The 18,035-nt window shown below is 42.7% G+C and overlaps 1 protein-coding gene across 5 annotated transcripts in view; it reads right to left on the reverse strand.

The window, feature by feature from the left end:
- The window catches only part of SPECC1 (sperm antigen with calponin homology and coiled-coil domains 1), a 90,165-nt gene that overhangs the window by 18,023 nt on the left and 54,107 nt on the right, over positions 1-18,035 (reverse strand). For 3 of the 5 annotated variants that reach the window (XM_050322085.1, XM_050322084.1, XM_050322086.1), the window contains 8 exons: positions 16,176-16,383; positions 15,446-15,519; positions 14,918-15,096; positions 6,898-7,043; positions 6,602-6,702; positions 5,829-5,910; positions 3,115-3,265; positions 2,042-2,144 (listed from right to left, as the gene is read on the reverse strand). In XM_050322085.1, coding sequence (XP_050178042.1) covers positions 2,042-2,144; positions 3,115-3,265; positions 5,829-5,910; positions 6,602-6,702; positions 6,898-7,043; positions 14,918-15,096; positions 15,446-15,519; positions 16,176-16,383 — 1,044 coding nt within the window. Of the gene's footprint in view, positions 1-2,041; positions 2,145-3,114; positions 3,266-5,828; positions 5,911-6,601; positions 6,703-6,897; positions 7,044-10,153; positions 11,439-12,777; positions 12,840-14,917; positions 15,097-15,445; positions 15,520-16,175; positions 16,384-18,035 lie in introns of those variants that run through there. The other 2 variants (XM_050322087.1, XM_050322089.1) reach the window with 2 other exon arrangements.

Raw genomic sequence — 18,035 nt, forward strand, 5'->3', positions numbered from 1 at the left:
GGGAGAGTGTCCAAGAGACAATGCCTCTAAAAGAAGCAGTGAACATATAGAGGGAAGACTCTCAGCATAAATCAATGCTGTCACTGTCCTTTGGCTCATCTGACTTTAATTTCTGCCCTGAGATCTTACATCTACACTCTGGGTAAGAAGGCCTCCACCACGTCACAATCTGAACTGCTCAGACTCTCCTGGACTGCACAGAATTTGTCACAGCTTCACCTGCTTGTTCTCAAACACTGCTGACAACCAACAACAGAGAACAGCCACGAACAGAACAAGAGCACCACCAGAGCAGGAACCAAAATGACAAAGCTTTTTCTGAAACATCAGCTGGACAGTCACGGAGCAACAACACTCCAGCAGCCGTCCACGAAGCAAAGACTTCCCCCCCTCCTCCAAAGCGTGGCCACACTTTCCTCCAGAGACTGATCCTAAAGGAAAAACAAACAGACCCCGATTGCCTTGCAGCCCTCCTGGGTGGCCTGCTGTCCCAGACACGCTGAGCTGCACTGCTTGGGTCCTGCACAACAAAACACAGCTCCTTCTATTCCATCACTGAGGAAGTACTTGCCACTCTAAGTGTCAGGTTTGTACCTACACAATCGAGACAGGTTATTTTCAAAGCCACATCATTTCTAAAAGCAATACATTTAGTCCATCTTGGGTGTAAATCAGAGAAAGAAACCTGCAGGCTGATGCTCAGAGAACACTTCTAACTGCGAACTCGTTTATTAAATTGATTAATTAAACTGATTTAAGAGAGTGGGGGCAGCTCATCATATGTGCCATTTCAAACAGAAAAGGGAAACACTACTAGGAGAAAGTGTTACTCGGGAGATGGGTTTGCTTAACAGGAGTCAGACTTGGAGAAGTTGTATTTCATTAATTGTTTTCTGAGGATTGGATGGGAGTGTTCCCACAAACCTTCATATCCAAGACCAGGAGAAATTTAGTAGATGAGATATAAAATAAACCAACACAGCACAGAACATACAATGTCAGGGGACAGCACTGCAGCTTTTTAGGCAGTACCACAGAACTGGAGGCTAAACAGTGACCCTGGCTTTATTCTTTCTAAGCTGTGTCCAAAGTCAGAAGCTTCCTCTGATCCTTGTCCTTCTGTTGAAACCTTGCTGCAAACCAGGTGAACAAGCCAGTGCTAAGAAATGACAAACTTTTCAGTTTACTGAAAGGGAAAGCCACTGTCTTTTCTCCCAAACTCCTGCACCCTGCAGCTAATGCTTCATGAAGGGTTGGTTGTGAAGAAAAAAATATTTCATTATTTACTTTTAAAAGGTGGACTCTGCTTTTATTAAAGACTTGCTCCAGGGTGCATCTCATGTGGTGAAAACTGCTTTTGTCTTCTGCTCCAAGTAACAAACAATATTATTCTTAAGAAAGAAAAATCCCAGCACTATATCAAACCAGGACTATCCTGCACACCCAGCCATCTATCCCAGGATGGAATATTGTCTGCAGTTGCCTTCTTTGCAGAATCAAAGGCCTAATTCAACTGCACACCAACACTGGCCAGAGAACACAGCGATGGCCATGCAAGACCTGGACAAATGATTATCCCTGGGAAAATCACTCTGCAAAGAACTGAGAAAGTCTCAAGCAGTCAAAACTTGCTTTGTAAAATCAAGCTGAAAACTTCATTTAGTCAAGGCCACACAATGAAATATTTCTTTGCTTTTGCAGAAAAAGGAGCAAAATAAAACCTCACACAGCAGTGTACTGATGACAGAGGCCTATAGAAAAAAATATTAGAATGTAATTTCAAAAACTGATGCCAACTTGAAGCTGCTGTGCATACATACACTCTGTGTCTCACCATCAACAACCTCTGATGCAGTAAATATTTTGAGGGTTGTACACAAATTACATTATGGCAATGCAATATTGGGGACTGCAGTGCTAAAGAAATCTGAAGGAAGAGGATGGAAACACCCAGCAGATGTAAACATGCAAAAATCCACTGGCTGTAATATACATATTAATTACTTCTCAGATTAAAGTAAAAATGTACCTATTCCCTTACCTGGTAACCCTCAGTCTTCTTTTGGCACCATTTCAACAAAGCATTCCTCTTGGAACCCCCATATTCCCGAGCCAGGGCTGCCAGGGGGTCCTTTCTCTCCACACTAAACCAGGGAAGCATAAGGGAGAAGATGATAAATGTGCTTGAAATCTCTTTATTTTTCACCAGTGTGTTAATAATTCCTGTATGACAAAGCAGAATGGCAGCACAGAGCCCAAATGTAAACCAAACTGAAACAGCTTTTGGAGCTTGCATTCTGTACCTGCCTTCACATTTACCTGAGATAAATTCAGGGGGTGTCACTGCACACAAAGGGCTGAAAGAACACCAGCCTGTGGATATATTCGATGGTGTGTATCAACCCAGCATTTCTGCTGTTCTTTTCATCAGCTTCACTTACAAAATTTTCAAGTAACCTCTTTGTTTTACACACTAAAAACCAGGATTTAGGGTGCAGAATTGAAAGAAACTATCCAAAGGATGTGGAACAGCAAATTCACACCCAGTTGAGCTGCTGCAGAACAAGTTGTTGAATAAAATGAAAAATGAAGCTGTATTGCAGTTCAAGGCCCTGAGGACAGTTAAAGGCCAGCAACCAAAACACCCACCGTGTCTCCCCTCTACTGGTGGAACGAATGGTGGAGATCAGAGGAAAATACATCTGCTTTTTTCTCAAGAGAGAGGAAGATTATGTGTCCAATTTCCTTTAGCCCTCAGAGCTTTTGGTTTTTAACTCACCACAACACGCAAAGCTACAGTAGGATAATGAGGGCTGACCTCATTATCCTGTAGACAGGATGGAGTTCTTGCATGCAACTGAACGCTTATCATCCTCACTGCCATCATGACTGCTCATCTTACAGATAACTGTGGTTATTACAATCCCAATTTCGATATCTGGATCTCACACAGTCTGGAAATTCCAAACTGGACAGGCCAGCCAGCAGAGATTGCACTGGAGCTCACGGTCCTCCAGATGAAAACATTCCTCTCGGTGCCAGGTAATGCTGTCAGTCTTTCCAATGTGCTATTATTACTTTTTTTTTTTGTTCCCCAGGAAAACTGAGCTGTACCTGAGTTTGCTTTGGGGTTTCAAGCTGCTGGGGGTAGAGGTGAGCATCCTGCTGCTGAAGGCCATGGGGGGTTTGCTCAGGGATTCCAGGGAGGGGCTTTTTCGGAGGTAATGGTCTGGTTTCAGCTCTTCGGTTCTGCCCTTCAGAAGGTCTGTGGGAATGAAAAGGAAAAGCTGTCGGTTTGCAGCCCGAGGAATTTGATTAATCACTGTCCTGCCACCAGGCACACAATATGCAGTCTGTTGTTTTGATTCCAAACAAATGGACTCATTTGTTCATTAAACACACATGGGGCTGGGAAACCTTGAGCAGATTAGAGGTGATCACAACAAGGAATGGCTTTGATGATTTCAACAGTCCAGGCTGCCTGGTTTCCTGTGATTGATACTCCTGCTGGGGGGTAGGGGCCCCAGGTGAATGAAGGGAAATACCAAAATCTACAGTCTGAAAGGTTCAAAAGCTGAGCACCAGATATCTTCACCAGAGGACTGACCAGCCCTAGTACAGTAATTTCTTTTCTGCCATGAGCAGAACTGTAAAAAGAAAGCTCCTCATCTCCTGAACACAACCCAGCTCAAGGCAGCAGGAAAAGGCACTTTTTACCACATGATGCCTGGCATCCTCTCTGTCAGAACTTTGGGAAGTCTCACTATATTCATAGCAAGTGCACCCATATTTTTATTACACATATTATGCATTTTTATATCATGTAGTTAAGATATATATTTATATACGTGTACACACACACACATATAAATGTACACATTTTTATGTACATAAAAGAAAATCAACAAAATTAGTAGCCACAGAATCCAGCACTGATAGGGTTTTGAAGAGAAGCCAAAGAGATCACAGAAATCAAATCATTGCATATCAGTACATGAGGTGATGTAACAGGCCAGGACTATGACCTGCATATCATGTTATCAGAAATTAACTGAACGTGGAACACAACCTTTACTCCTCCTTTCTGGTTAACTCCCTATAATTATCAGTTAATGCCATATCACCTAGAGGTGTGAATTCCTTCTTAGCTTCAGCTTCCTTTGAGTTATTTCTGGGTGCTAGAAAGTCCAGGATGGAACCAGTGAACTCCTGACTCTAAATGGAAAGATCACAACCAGCTCTCTGGGTGAAGTAATCCATTCTCCTCTCCAGCTCTGCAACATTTGGGTCACGTTAAGGACATCACAGAACCCTGCTGTGATACTGGTCAGATGGAATCAGCCAGGAGATTATTATTATGGAGACTGCTTCGCTCTGAATTTCCTTGGGGATGATTTTTAGTTCAGTGTTGTTTGCACAGGGCTTGGATCAACTGCCTTCTAGGATTATTTAGATTGGAACCAGAGCTATTACAACTCTACAGTGAGTAAGCCCTTGCTATGGATTATTGGAACTAAATTAAACCCAGGTACAAAGAGAAGCTGTAAATACAGGAACTTGCCAGATAAGCAACCATCAATTTTTACCATGCAATGGCTAATAAAGTATCTGATGATTTCAAGAGATTTTCACAGAACTGTGAAAGGTGATAGAGGTCCAGAGGTAATAACAGAAATTATCCATGGCCTGAAGTGGGATATTTATTGTTAAGGACTGCCATGATATTACACAGTTGACAGATTACTTCACTCTACAGTGAACTGGTAGAGATTAAAAAAGTCTTATGTTCTGTTTGGCATCATTGTTTATTTTCATGAAAGACACTTTCTGGAAACCAACTGATCCAAGTAAGAAAACTCTGGCCATTCCATTAGACAAAAGAAGACATTTCTGCTTGCTTAGTATTTACTCCTGCAGCAGAACCCAAAAGCACGGACAAAATGTTACTTGTTTGTGCTGCCACCTACCCCATAACCTGTTTTGCTGTTCTCCTCCATCTTTTAGTGACAGAAGGGGAATCCTGGAAAAATATCTGAAGATCTAAAAATGAAGACAGGTTCTTATTTCTCCCCTGTGTTAGCAAACTGTTGCAGAAAAGCCAGTCTACCAATGAAGAAATTGCAATGGATATTTTTTGTCCCTCCCTGCAGTTTAACTACAGGAATATAATATTTCATCTGTCCTTAAAAATTCAAGAATCTGTTGTTAATAGTTTTGATTCCAATGCAGCAACTACATTCAGGACTAGATAATCAAAATAAAGGGCCCTAGAGAAAATGGGAAACAAACACTGGTAGAAAAGAATATTAAATGACAAGAGAACAAAAGCAAAGTGTGAAATAAAAACAAACTCATCTCTTGAGAACTCTCAAAACAAACTATTTCGAGCCCAAATATGACTGCTCCTAAAACACTCTCATTGGTATCTGAAATGTTTGATGTATTTCAAATGAAGCTCAATTTAAAAACAAATAAACCCTCAAAAGACAGTGCTCTGGCCTTGCTCCAGATACATACATGTTGAGCAAAATCCAACCCTCTCCAGTTCCACAGTGTGGATTAGAGAGGTGCCATGGGTACTCTGGAATAAGGAAGGCAAGTTTGTGTTGGCAGACCACAATAAATCAGCTATTTTTTAGTTATGATCAAGATGGGAATGGAAACACCACAAAATTAATAAGCTCTCTAAAACAAAGACACTGAAGACCCTTTTGCATGTTTTCTTTGACCATATGAGAAGAGGAAAAATATCCTGGCAGAGGCCAAGAGTTAATGAGAAGCTTTAGCTGATAAAAAGAGGCAACATCTGTACATTTACTCCAGCTTACCTGCAAGAGGAAGGTCTGACAGGTCTGCATGTCTGGCAATGCCCTTGCTGGCTGGCTTGGCATTGTTATATACAGAGTGTCTCTGTGAAACAAAGGTGCAAAAGATCATTAAAAAAAATACTTGCCATCATGCTTAAATAAGTGAGCAGAGAGAAGTTTCTGCTCTCTCAAGATCACAAAGCAGGTGGAGGGATACAGAAACCTTTCATCAGGGTATCAGCTGTACCTAGAGCTGCAGAAATAATTGTGAAAAACAAAAGCACAAAGGGACAGTATTTTTAGCTGGTAATATATTGGTTCCTGAACTATTTCCCACTTCCATTTGTACCACTTTTTCTCTTGTCAAACACAATCTACTGTCATAACCCAAAAGTAAGGATGCCTGTTCCTAATCCTAACTCTGTTCCCAGCACCCTGAATCACATGTTAGAAGGAAACTCACTATCCCCTTTCTCTCAGCTCATGTGGCAGCTACTTAGTTCAGTGTGATGCTCCTTGTAACTCCCCCTCAACAACTGAAACCCATTTTCTGGTCAAGGGTGATAAAAGTTCAGAATTGTGTCCCAAAGAGTTCACGTCCGTCCACCGAGACCTCTCAGCTGAGGTCAAGACAAACTCCCTTTGATCCTTTTTGTTAGTACTACAGCATTTGATGTTCCACAGCAAACAAACAGATGGGTTTCCCCTTCCCCCTGTCAGTGCTGAAACCAGGTCACGTTGGAGCAACACGGTGTCCACCTCTTTTAAAACTCTGAGGATGGGAAGGACTGTACCTGCATTGGGGACACAGCGGCTGCTGGGGCTGTCCTCACTGGAATTCCACTGAGAGGGCTCCTGGGGACCTTGTGAACTGTGATGTTTTGGCCAGTGCTACCTGCAAGGGAAAAGACACGGAGACATTTGGATTTCAAAGCCAACTATCTTGTCGGAACAGGGAACCACGGCGTGGTGCCAGCCCAGAGACAGCATTTATGTACCAGGCACTGACAGAAAACATCCACTCAGAAGCAGCTCCTGCTCACTGCTGGAATTTTTTTTTATTTTACTACAAAACAGAGTGTTCAAATACCTGAGCATCCCAAGTCAAATGACTTTATGAGTGACTTCACAGTGGCTGCAGACTCTGGGGGGGTGGGAGATGCTCTGCTAAGGCAGACTCCTTGCCAGCGGTTGGCTGCTTCCGACTCCAGGGATTCCACCTCCTCAGCTGTCAGCCTGCAAGGCAGAAACCACACCAAGGTCAGGGCCAACAGGAATTGCAAGCAGAGATTAAAGATCTTCACGGTGAGGCAAATCAAACAATGTGCATCGTTTACTGCAGTGCCCAGCACGTGGACCACTCACTGGAAAATTCCATGTCCTTCTCTTGCAGTGCCTGGCAAATGTGACATCACTGAGTCTAAGAAACTTTCCTGCACTGTTAATCATCTCATCCCCCTTCCAAATCCTCACTCAGGATGGAGGATTATCATAGAAAAAAAGCGGTTTGTTGAGTAATCATCGATAATTACCTGAAAATGGGCTTTCAATAGAGCACCAGGTGCCACCACACTGTGGTCCTCAGTTTATCATGAGGAAAGTCCCCAAAGAGAAAGATGATATTTTATACTGGTTTTAACTGGTGTGACCACTGCTGGAGTCACTGTTACCAGTTAAAATGCCACAACTGAAAATAAAATAAGTAACTGTACAGGGTTCAGATAAAAGGTATAAAATAGATTCTGAATAAAAACTTTGACTTATCAACAATGACATCTGCCGAGTAAGGAAACCTTCAATCACAACCCATAAGCAGTTACATGGGGAAGAGAACTGTTAAATGCTTCATCCTAGTAGACACAAGAATGCCAAAATGGCTGGAATGAAGAAGAAACTCAAAATACAAATAAGTTTTATATTTTAACAGGAAGGATAATTAAGTTACTCCACTGAAAATAAACTTGGAGGTCGAGATTAAGTGCTGGACTTACAGGAGCTCATCCAGGAAAAGTCCACAGTAAACACAATCACAGAGGGAAAGTGTTACTTTTACAGATCCAAATGACACTGCTCAGTGCTGACACTGTACTTACCTGGCAGCTCCCAGGTAAACCTGGAGTGCAATTACCTAGCTTTGGTTTAGGAAAGCTGCAAGCAAATAACAAAGTCTAGTCATGTAAAAAGAGATTATTTGTACTCTACTGTCCCCATCTCTCCCACCTGCTCAGAACCTGCACAGGAGCTGCAGATCTGCAGGCCCTGAGGTATCACCACATTGCTCTGTATTTATGTTACACACCAAGAGCTGCACAAACACAAACCCAGAAATGATGTCAAAGAAGGCTGGAGGGCTCCATCCATAAAGTGCCTACGGGGCTGAATAACTCCTGTGAGCTAAAAATAGAAGCCAGAGCCTTATTCTTTCCCTTTAGCCACCAGAGTCTATAAAATGCAAAGGGCTAAAGGGTGTCAATGAATAAGAGAATAAGAGTGACTCAAGTTTCTATTTCTGGCAGAGCTTAAGGAGGTGCTGTCTTTAAGCAGACATTGGCTATTTCTTTGCTAATTCATTCAAGCTCCTTGTGTGCCAGGGGAGCCTGCAGAGGCAGATGGCCAGAGAAAAAGCCATTTCAATTCCATTCTCCATTTAATCCAATAAGGAGGAAAGGCAGATTGGATAAGATTCACGGAGCTCTGAGGGAGCCAGTGTTTTGCTTCTAAGTTTTAGCCTTTATATTTTGTTCTGTTGCTTCATAAAGCATAGCCAACAAATCAGCAGGTGACAGCATCTGCACCTCAGTTACACAAGTCACAAAAGCTAAAGGAGTAAAGTATGGAAGGAGGATAAATTTCTGCCTCAAGATTCCAAACCACTCAATGCAATCTACTGCACTTTCAAGAATTACATAGGTCACTGTACAAGAGTTCTAATTATGCAGGTAAAAAGGGTATGCACATGGTTTGTGGAGCATTATGAGTAAGAAACAAATGGTAAATGCCTGTAGGCCAAGTGGCAAATCTCAAGAACAAAGCAAGGCAGAGGTATGCTCTAGGCAGCCACCACTTCACTGGTTAGGATTGAGCTCTGAGAACACCTCAGACACCACAGGACCAGCCTCCTCAGTCTAGCCTTTGACTGCAGAAGGATGCAAACATGTTAAATAAACTCAGAGTAACCACACCAGTCCCTGTGCTGTGCCACAGAAGAGTCCACTGAGAATTCATGTGCCATTATTCTGCCATTGTGGAGATCTGAGTGCTGGAGCTACAACCAGTTTCGATTTTGTCAGGATGCTTCCTGTAATCTTCAGTCTGTATATTTGTAATAGGCAGCCTGAAACAACCTCCTTGATTAAAGAGAAATCACAACAGAAAACCGAGGCCTCTGCAAACCTTGCAATCTGTAAACCTTGGCAGAGAGGGTAGGAAACAGTGCTGAGACCCATTTGCTTCAGCTAAAACCACACAAGCCAGCCAACAAGCAACAGGGAGTTATGAAACTTGGTGAGCACCTTTCCACTTTAAAAAGAAATGTGTATGGTAAGGGGATGCAGGTATGTGTACAGATATGGGTGTCTTAATAGAGAAGCAGAAGAGTAAGAGCTTAACTTGCAGTAGGAAGCTAATTCAGGGGGACAGCATAGGAGAACACAAATTAAAAGGATTAATGACGAGCCACGACTTCAAGCCCAAAATGAGTCCTCCTTATACACAGAATTTATTCAGCTTAGCAGAGCTTAGGCCATCCAAGAGGACTACACAAGCTCAGCTACAAAAGTGATGGATTTGAGCTAAATGTCATCTCCTGCTGTATGCTTTCCTTGAAACAAGAATGAATGGTTTACACAGACAAATGCTGCAAGTGCAGCTGGCTGAAGTGGAGCAGCTCCAGCAGGAAGCAGAGCACTGCAGCCACAAAGGAATTGAAACGTGCAGTCCCTTTCACAAAACCACTGCCGAGTTCCCTTCATTCACTGGTGAGAGAAGTAGATGCAGGGAGCTTTTCTTCATTACCAAGAGTCAGTCTCCCTGTTTTCTCGGTTTGAAATACATGGACAACTGACTAACAACAAGGTGAAGGTCTTTCTGTGATTAATGTACAGATTTTTGGCAAACTCAGCCTTCACGTGCCTGTGAAATTTCTGAAGTTTCTGCTCCTGTGACTTGCCTACAGGTGGCCAAGGACCACAGGACCACATTTGCAGAAATAATTACTCCACAGTCTAGTTTTTGCCACAGTTCCTGTCACTGTTGTGACTCCTCCTGAACTCCAAGGGACACAAGGTAGAGACATACAGCTACTGCTGCACAGAACAGAAGAGAGGCCGAGGGCAGGCAGCAGACAATTCCAGACACTTAAACATTTATTTGGCACTTCAATATATATTTCTTAAACATAAAACCCAACATTCAACAGCTGCCAGCACAGAAAAGAAAGGCAACAGAAGTGTGCATGTAGGCATACACTCCAGCAGCACAGCACAAAGGTGTAGGCCATGCCAAAGCCAGCACATCCCAGAGGATTCTCTGCTAGCTCAGCCTGCTCCAAGACCAGGCCCTTGCTAGGTCTTCACATCCAGAAGGAAAGGACAGAAATCCCACAGCCAAAACGTGAAATCCCAGTCCTGGAATGAATCCTGATAGTCTCCAGCTAGAGATGGTGACTTCTGAGCTTTTCCTTCGTGTCCAACAAAAGCTCTCTCCTGGTGTCTCCGGTTGCAAAGCTGAACTTCAAGTTCTCCTTGATCATCATATACTTCACCTGAGTTAAAGAGAACAACTCCCTTCTGAGAGGGTATTCACCAGGGGCTTGATATGTTCCGTTCTCTTCCTTCTGATCTCTCCATCTGCAGCTCTTACGGCCAGGGCAAACCTCCCACGGAACGTTCTCTGCGAAGGTTAGAGCAGGACACGCTCCTGGGGCACCACCCCTCCCTCACACAGCACCGGGTCAGACGTGCCACCCAGCGGCCAGTGCCTTGTCAACACGAGAGGAAAAATCTGAGACCATCAAAGCAGCTGATACCGAGCGAGTAACTCCACGTTTCTATTCAGTTTTCCTGCTGGATTTCAGTGACCCATCACCGAATTTGTGTGTGTGTACACATGATCTGTACTCATACATGTATTTAGGCACACAGAGACAGATCACAGGACATAATACTATCTGGAGAACTCGTGTGTATGCCCACTGAATTTTACAAATTAGGCACACACACTCAGCTTTATTCTTGCTTAAGCTTAAAATGGCACGTTCAAATGTCCGTTTCAAGGAAAACAGCTCCAAAAAAAAAAAAAGCTCTCAGTTATTTCAGATCCCCAAATCTCTGTGATTACTTCTTATGGCTTAGTTGGCTTTAGGCTCATTCAGAACTTCTTCTGCCTCATGGAGTCTTCTGGAGAGAGAGAAGCCTTCTGAAACAAAGAGAGAGGCTCTTGCCCATGGGGAAGAGGTGGACCTGAGCATTCACACTTTGCAATACACTTGACTTTTGCAGGGTAATAAAAAATAACAGAGGTGCTTTCTCGAATTGAAACTTCCCTTTTTCAGCTGAAGGCAAGTCCTGCAGTGTCTCACGGGCCTGGCTGTGCATCCCTTCAGGGCTGTGTTAGCTGGCAGAGATCAGGCACCTATGGGGAGACAGACAATGTTTGGGGAGGTTATAAACCAGTACAGTGCCCACCCTGAGGTCCAGCTCTCCATTTTACATCATCCCATCATCACTAAATAAAGGGAAGAGGAGGAAACACCCATGGTGTTGCTAGAACAGCTAAAGGAGTGTTTTATCACTCCATTAACTTGACTTTGGGAGATGATGAGCAACAGCAATACTAAATAAAAACCCCCAATCTATATTGGCCAGAAAGGAAGAAATAAATTATTTAAAGCCAGGCAATCAATTCTGAAGGACAGGGATGGCAGTGTTCCTGCCTTTCTCTCCTCTACTCAGTTAGGACTATTGTTCACAATGGGTACATGAACCCATCCCAGGCAACTGGAGCTGCTCTGCCTCAGCCACAGTTTGTGTTTCAGAAACGCTGAAGGGGATGGAATAATCTCATCCAGTGTTAAAAAAAAAACCACCAAGAACTCCTTAACAAACCCCCAAATCCCCCAGGAAACAACTCTGAGCCACTAACTAGAGCAAACCATCACACCTTCAAGGACCCTGCTCTGAAGTTCTCGTTACTCTGAGTGAGAGCAGAAGGAACTGTCAAACCTCTGTGAGACAGAACAGCTGCAAACACAGGCACAAATGAACAGCACATCAGCACATACAGACTGACAGCAGGGTTTAATACACAGAGCACAAGCTCATTTCCAGTAGAAAAGCAAGTGACACTGCCATGCTGTGGCATTTGAGACTTCAGGAAGAGAAACAGAAGCAAATTAGTGGGATACGTCACAATCCTCAGTTTAGGCTTCCGTTTGAAGAGCTGGTTAATTTTTTTATTAATCTAAGAAGTCACTCATTTAATTACAGATTTAATTTCTCTGTTTTCTAAGTACTACTCCCAGCCCAGCTGTCCTCCCTCCATGTTCTTGGTTCAAGACACGATGTTCTAGTGCAAAAATCAGTTTGAAAACTTGAAGGGAAAGAGTCAAAGCAAGACCTTGACACTTTTACTCAGGATCTTATCCTGTCTGGTCTTGAAAACCTCCAAGGATGGAGCCTATTTATCTTCAATTTCCACTACCTGTGAGAAGACAGTTACACAACAGTGGATTGTTTTACATTTTACTGCAGAGAAATAATATTAATTAGAATGTAAAGTATCAGAGAAGGCTGTCTGAAGCATGGGTTAAACAATTTTTAGGTTTGAATCAACACTAACTTGGGACAAGTTAACTCTTTTTTTCCTTATTTCATCTGGCTGATGCTGGTCCAACCTCCTCCCGCCCCCAACATTCTTAGTCATAGAATCAGACATTTAATCTGTGTTAGAGATGCCTTTGGGAGGCTCTTACCTTCATTCAGATGAACTTTGATGACCTCATCAGGATTTTTTCTGCAAGTTCTTTGGTTGTTCCTAAACCAAAAATGACTTTTTGTCTGATTAGAAGAATGTAACGGTGAAATCAAACTTGGAGGCAGGAACTCAGGCAGCCACAGGCAAACACTAAAATGGCAGGATGTCATAGGAGATAAATTGGCTTCAAGATGAATTTATGAGGTGGAGTCTAATGACCCTCAAGAGATGGCTGAGATTTTGCCAAAAATCTTTTGAGTTGCAAGCTCTTTGGAAGGTACATTTTCCAATGAGAGCTTAAAAATCAGACAGGAAACTTTCACTAGGGACTGTCAGATATTCAGCTGAGCGTGCAGCTGCTCAGCATTAGCAAACAGGAGGGATACTTTACAGACTGTGTGAAGGTATCATGCTACAAACTGCTTCCACCAGTGCTGAGCATGCACCAAAATCACCACAGGTACCAGAATCCACTGCTGATTCTGAGCGGTGGCATTTGAGGAGGCTGACTGAGAGCAGTGAGGATATCCCCAGACCTTCCTGGGTGACAGAAGCTGAGGTGCTGGGGAAGACAGTGACCTCAGGAATGCAGAAATATGTGGGAGTGTAGACCTGGCTCTCAGCAGGAGCTTTGGTGACTTCAGGAATTTGTTTCATAAGTCAGTAGAGTTTTAAAATTTCAGTGTTGATCATTGCCCTGTTTAGACAATGACTTACATAGGCTTCGTTTTGTTCTCCATACCACTCAGTACGGAAATTTTGCACACTCTGTGAGTGAAATCAGTTTTACTGACAGATGCAAAATTTGGTTTCATGACCTGGCTTTGAAAGGGAATGAATATTGCCCACTGCAGACAGCATATCCAGCTCCATGACCAATGCAATGCTCAAAGCAGGCTAAACAGAGAGTCCACATGACACAGAGACAGACAGACCTGTGTGTGTGTGACAGAGAGAGACACAAATGCCAAAATGGACATCATTAACTCCATGTCTGCATAGCTCCTTCTGGAACTACACATGTATGGATTCTGGGGTTCCAATTTAAAAAGCAGTATCTGAAGCTGAGGCTTCCAGTGCAGCCACATTCCTTAAAGATGGAAGATGAACATCCCAGTCTGCAAATCAGCAAGTCATCCTCTATTCATTTTAAGTACTATCAAATACATCTTCAGATTAAAAACTAAAAGAATACAGAGGGGAAACTATAAGAATATAGGAATATGACTCCCCACCCTCGTATAGGGACCCTGCTTTAAACAAGAGAAATTTCATTAGGAACAAATGAGGAATGGAAACAGAGCCCAGAACTTAAATACTGTCTGGTAATCATTTTGTCTGAATGCATAGTCTGTAACAGCTTTTTTTTTTTTTTTGCATCCACTTGGGACTCTGATAATGAAACTGGAGCTTAAATACATTCCTTTATTTTTCTGAAAAGAAGTGTTTCTCTTTCTTCAATCCAGGAATTCTGATCCATACAGCTCCACACAAAAGCTCTCCCATGTTTTTAGTCTCATCTGAACCTCCTGAATGGAAAACACTGAGCAAGTATGTGCAACATAAAGCTGGACTGTTACTCCACCTGAAAGAAATGACAGCATTCACTTTGTTCTTGTGGCCATAAATTTACCAGGAGAGAGATTAAATGGAAAAATCTAGAGGAGTACAACCCACTTGGCACACATTTCTGACACACGGTACAACTGCTTGTGTTACTTTGTCTTTCTTCATTGACTTCTCTCAGGTCTAGCAGCTCTCTTCTGGATGTTCCATGGAATATCTGTACCCAACCCATCCTTCCCCAGCTGCTTTAATTCAGCTGCACAGAGAGCTATGAAGGCAACAAAACACGGCACGGTACCAGACTGAGAACAAAACTATCAGAGGTTACTGGCAACTGTTAGTAATTAGTAATTAGTATTTGCTGATTAAAACCTTCACAGCCATGTTGACAGAACTAGGTTGTCAAACAGAAAGAGAACAGAAACATCTTAGAATTAAGAGACAACAAAATCTGCCAGAAGAGTTACAGACAACATGCACATCCAAGCCAGTGACTAATTACTGACAAAGCACTGTTTGCATGCGTGTTAGCACTCACAGAGATCACACCTCAGCCTCTGTAAATAACCAACCTGTTGCTGCCCTTCACTTCATCCAGCTCCTTCTGCAGCCTGGCACTCTTCTCCTCTTCCTCCTGCAGCTTCCTCTTTACCACACGGAGCTCCTGCTGAGCTTCACACTTAATGTCGTTGGCCACCACCACTGCAGTCTGCAGGTCAGCCTGGAAACGCCTCCACTCCTCTGCATCTTCCTACAAAGAGCAATGAGAACCCCAAACTGCTGTAAAAATGCACCCACCACCTGAACTGAGCACTTTAGTTACCGATCTCTCTTTCAGTCATCACAGGCAACCACAATGTCACCACAATTTCAAGATGGTGCTGAGGTCAAACTGAACACTTGGCTCTTTAGAGTACTGAAAATATTGCAAAGAAGCTGATTCTAAACCCTCCACTCCAATGGAAGTACAAAGAGAGGAGAATGGAGAAAGGATGTAGAAAGAAATCTCAGCACTTGTTCTAGGAAAACACAAAGCTTCTCTCGTATCTAGTACTGCAATAAAAGCTCAGCTTGGCTTTGTCCTGGAGCTTAAGCCTTACCTTCATTTGCTTAGTCAGAGCCTTCAGCTGCCTCTCTGTATCTTGTTTTTGCTCTTCCAGCTTCATTGCTTTACCTGGGAACAGTAAAAAGGGAAAAGAGTATTAAACACGTAAGGGGAACAGTGAAAGTGAAAATGGGAGGGCAGAGCAGTTGATTTTGCTTCTAGTAATGCCACTAAATAGACTAAACTGAGATTAATCACAGAATTAAGATACTGACTCAGCAGATCAATGGAATCAAAAGTAGATTTGTTACTCAAACGTCTCTGAAATATGTTGTTTTTTTCAGGTATTAAACTAGGCTCTGAAATTTAGAGAATCCCACGTGGATTCACTTACTCAGCACACACATATCCCCAAGCATTTGAGGGAACACTAAAACATGGAACGGGCCACTCGTTCCACCAGGTGGCAGCTCCTCGTCCACAACATGACAGCAACCTCGATTTTACTGCTCTTCCCTGTGTTTTTCCCTAAAAGCTCTTTAAAAGGCCAATAATTCCAATTTCTAGAGTGGGCAATACTTCCTTCACTGAAGAATAAGGCTTGGAGACTGTGTCTAATATTACATCTATAGCACTAACTGCTAAAATAGTACTTTTGTGCATGAACAGAAGGGAACAGCCAAAATTGGAATACTTGTAAAGGACATGCTTCCTCCTCCCTGTTGCAGCCATAACTGAGCCCCTGACTGAGTTAATTTACATCCTTTTTTTTGAGCTCCACCTACTTTCTAAGTCACTGATGAGCTGGTTATTGTGAAGTTTTATAGCACGGTGTTGTTCCACCTGGTCTTCCAACTCGAAGATGGTCTCCTTCAGGTTTTTTATATCTGCTTCATTCTCTGATGTTTTCTCCTGCAGCTTCTGGCTGGTTCTGCTCAGTTGCTCAGCCTGCCGGTCACACACCTCCTTCAGCTGACCACACTCGTTCTCAGCCTGGAAGGGAGGAAACAAAGCTGCAAGTCTGTCTTTATTCCTTCAGAGATATCACTCATTAGAGGCTTTACTGGGCATCTTATGGACTTGAGAACTGAACCTGTGTTCTAAGCACTGTGTGCATGGAACAGCCTCAGGAAGCACAGATGAGCTATGAATGTCAGTCTTCTCTCCTGGTAATGAAGACGATAAAGGGAGATGCTGCAAAGGAAATTAAATTTTCTGTATGATGACCGTAATTCCAAACCAATCTCTGAACTCAATGAACAGAGAGGAATTATATTCCTGGAAAGTTCCACAGCTATTTATGCATCACATTAAGAAAGTGATATCACTGCCTTAAGGCCAAGATGACAATCAGTTCATCCACATCAACAATTTGCTGCTTTTACCATGTGCATTTTCAATGGACTGTGAAAACGTCCACAGCAGAGCCAGCTACTGCAGATAAGTACATTTCTGGATATAGGACATCTGGAATTACTGAAGGGGGAATCTGCTGCACTTCATTTTGCTGGCTCAGGCCCACGGATCAATGCTTCCAGGTTTGGGGGGAGCTCTCTGAATATAAAAAAAGGTGCAGGCTGCCAATTCAGTGAGCAGCACTGGCACAGCCTGAGTGAAGGGCAGCCTTACAGAAGCCTGTGGTCTTGCCTGGGTGTCACAAGTAGCCAATGATTCAAAACAGCTTAATTCGAGGGAAAGGAAGAGTAAAAAGGAGGAAATCTGTGGTTTCCAAACCAAGCAATAAAAGTTTGGTCCAGAGTCTGAGCACTCAGCAGTTTTTCATTTATTCTTCATGAGCTGCAGCTCCAGAAAGCACTTGGGAGCTTCCTCTACTAACTCCATTTGCTGTGGTCACCTATTTAAGCTGAAAGGACATCTGGATTTTCTAAATCACTCCCATCATGGAGGTGCTTTTTGGCAATGCTCTCTCCCTCTGCAGCCAATTTTATCATTCTTCTCATGATCCCTTCCCCATACAGGAAGGACTGCACACACTATCACTCTTTCTGCAGCAGTGGGACACAATCACTGGCTTGTGCTTTATTAACACTTGTTGTTTGATGCCTCACATTGCAGCTCCCTTCTGAACATCCGGGATCACACAGAAAATAGGAACAATAACTGGGGTGAGTTTGTTTGGAGCAAAGCCACAAACTACTAATGAGGTAAACTGTGCTAAAATCAATCTTTTAACATTTTTTTTGCCACTGTTTTACCTATCCCAAAACCAGAGTATTTCTCAGGTTCGTAAAAGTATTTTAGCTTTATGAAAATAATCTCATCTGGAGCTTGATGCTGCAAAATTAGTCATATTGCTGTAACTATCAGCTTCTCTGAGCATTAACTCAGAAGTTAATTAACTCAGATCCTTGTGTTCTCATGATCAATGACACCTACAGTTCACTGCTAATTAATTATGATTAATTATTCAGAATTTAATATTCACTGCTAACTACTCATGCCCTTCTCTCCATCTGATTAGCAAGAGATTTACACTAACACTTGTTCACATCATATCAAAGTAAATTTTTGTTGACTTGTTCTTTGCTCCAGTTTTGATAAACACAACTCTACTTATTAAAAGAGTCAATTCTGCAGAAGATATTAGGACAGAATAGGTTTGAATTCATAAATACAGCTATGTT

The sequence above is a fragment of the Myiozetetes cayanensis genome, unplaced genomic scaffold, assembly GCF_022539395.1.
Source record: "Myiozetetes cayanensis isolate MyiCay16 unplaced genomic scaffold, myiCay2020 scf27, whole genome shotgun sequence".
NCBI lineage: Eukaryota > Metazoa > Chordata > Aves > Passeriformes > Tyrannidae > Myiozetetes > Myiozetetes cayanensis.